Source organism: Sinocyclocheilus anshuiensis, unplaced genomic scaffold (assembly GCF_001515605.1).
Source record: "Sinocyclocheilus anshuiensis isolate Anshui unplaced genomic scaffold, SAMN03320099.WGS_v1.1 scaffold5371, whole genome shotgun sequence".
In the NCBI taxonomy this organism is placed as follows: Eukaryota; Metazoa; Chordata; class Actinopteri; order Cypriniformes; family Cyprinidae; genus Sinocyclocheilus; species Sinocyclocheilus anshuiensis.
The window spans coordinates 28,844-30,460 of record NW_015558855.1 but is presented as its reverse complement, the minus strand read 5'-3'; the positions used below and the strand labels follow the sequence as shown (position 1 = coordinate 30,460).

The following is a 1,617-nucleotide window of genomic DNA, read 5'->3' as shown; positions in this document are numbered from 1 at the left end:
TTTAAATGCTACAGACATTAACTGTGGAATGATAGAACAGCTTTTTTATTATTGGTATTGTGTTAACGTTTCAGAATTAATTTAGTTACAGTAAAATCATGTAACCATAGATAAACCCAAAGTAACACCTCTCACAAACAAATATGATGATATGGGAAAAAAAAAAGAGACTATTACACCGAAATGAGAAACAAGCAGTGGTGGGCCGGCAGGGCCAGCAAAGCCTTCTCTGCTGGTCTAAACACGATCAGAACCACTGATTTAGGTTATTTGCGCGATATAAAGCCAGGTTTAAGTTTCCGTAAGAATATCTCAGTTTCCCGAGTGGAGCTGTATGAACCGGTCTTGTCCTCCGGCTGCAGCGCTGCTGGCAGAGGCAGACCGGCGGGGAGACTCGTGGAAGAAGAGATGGATTAATTCATGTAGGACGCCACTGAAGGCCTAGGTGTAAAATGCACGGCCCGCCACTGGAAACAAGACATGCCTTAAGTTTTTTAAAGTTTTCATAATGGAAGAAAAAGAATAACAAACAAAACCAAAATTATATAGTAAACATGTAGACATTAACAGACAATATCCTTGACCCATGTCTCTTCTATTAATTGTTCAATATCAATCAGAGTTGTGTTGACAGTTTCTCCAGGGCTTTAATCTCACTAGAGACATCTAGAGAGAGAAAGAGAGATAAAACACATTACAGGATATTGTATGTGTATATTTTAGTCGTACTTGATCATTTACAGTGGCCCCACAAAGTGTTGTACCCATATGGTCACTCTTATCAAAGTTCACACTGCATTAGAAATCATAAAAATAACAAAATGAGTGTTATCTGAAAACAAATGTCAGTATTTGTCTAGATTTTGAACAATAGCCTGCATGAATTTGTTGTTTTAAAATTTAAAACAGATTTGTTGTAATATTTTATCATTTACATTTTTTACATGTTTTATTTTCTATAAAATAAATGCTACTTGTTTAATGTTTTGAACCAAGGTTTAATGTTGGTTTTCATTCAGAAATATTTTTACTGAGTCCCCTAATTATCCTTCTTAAGGTCCATGATTGCAAAAGATTATGTATTACATATTCTCTTAATAAATGTAACAATACAATGTTCTTTCTTACCCAATAGGGTGATGTTGCTTGCTTGTGCAAATGAATGTTGAATTGATGTCTTTATCTCAGATTTAAGGCCTTCCTTTATGTCGCCCTTTGCAAGAAATATAAAAGATAAAATAAATTTTAGAAAGAAACAGTACACCGTGTGTGTGTGTGTGTGTGTGTGTGTGTGTGTACAGGTTTATATATCCTGGTGGGGACTTAAACCTGAATACACACTCATGGGGACTCGTGTCATGGTGGGGACCTAAATTGAAGTCCCCATGGGTACAAAAGCTTATAAATAATACAGAATTCGTTTTTTTGAGAAAGTAAAAATGCTGAAAGTTTCCTGTGACAGGTAGGTTTAGGTGTAGGGCGATAGAAAATACGGTTTGTACAGTATAAAAACAATTACGCCTACGGAGAGTCCCTACAAGGTGTGTGTTGTGTGTGTGTGTGTGTGTGTGTGTGTGTGTGTGTGTGTAACACTGATTGTCCTCATAATCCAGGGTT

The 1,617-nt window shown here is 36.4% G+C and overlaps 1 protein-coding gene across 1 annotated transcript in view; it reads right to left on the bottom strand.

Annotated features, from left to right (window-relative positions):
• Positions 1 to 411: 411 nt before the first annotated feature.
• The window catches only part of LOC107681527 (nuclear GTPase SLIP-GC-like), a 6,159-nt gene continuing 4,953 nt past the window's right edge, over positions 412 to 1,617 (bottom strand). The window contains exons 7-8 of the mRNA XM_016477836.1: positions 1,129 to 1,213; positions 412 to 666 (exon numbers count right to left, since the gene is read on the bottom strand). Coding sequence (XP_016333322.1) covers positions 617 to 666; positions 1,129 to 1,213 — 135 coding nt within the window. The 3' untranslated portion in view covers positions 412 to 616. The remainder of the gene's footprint in view (positions 667 to 1,128; positions 1,214 to 1,617) is intronic.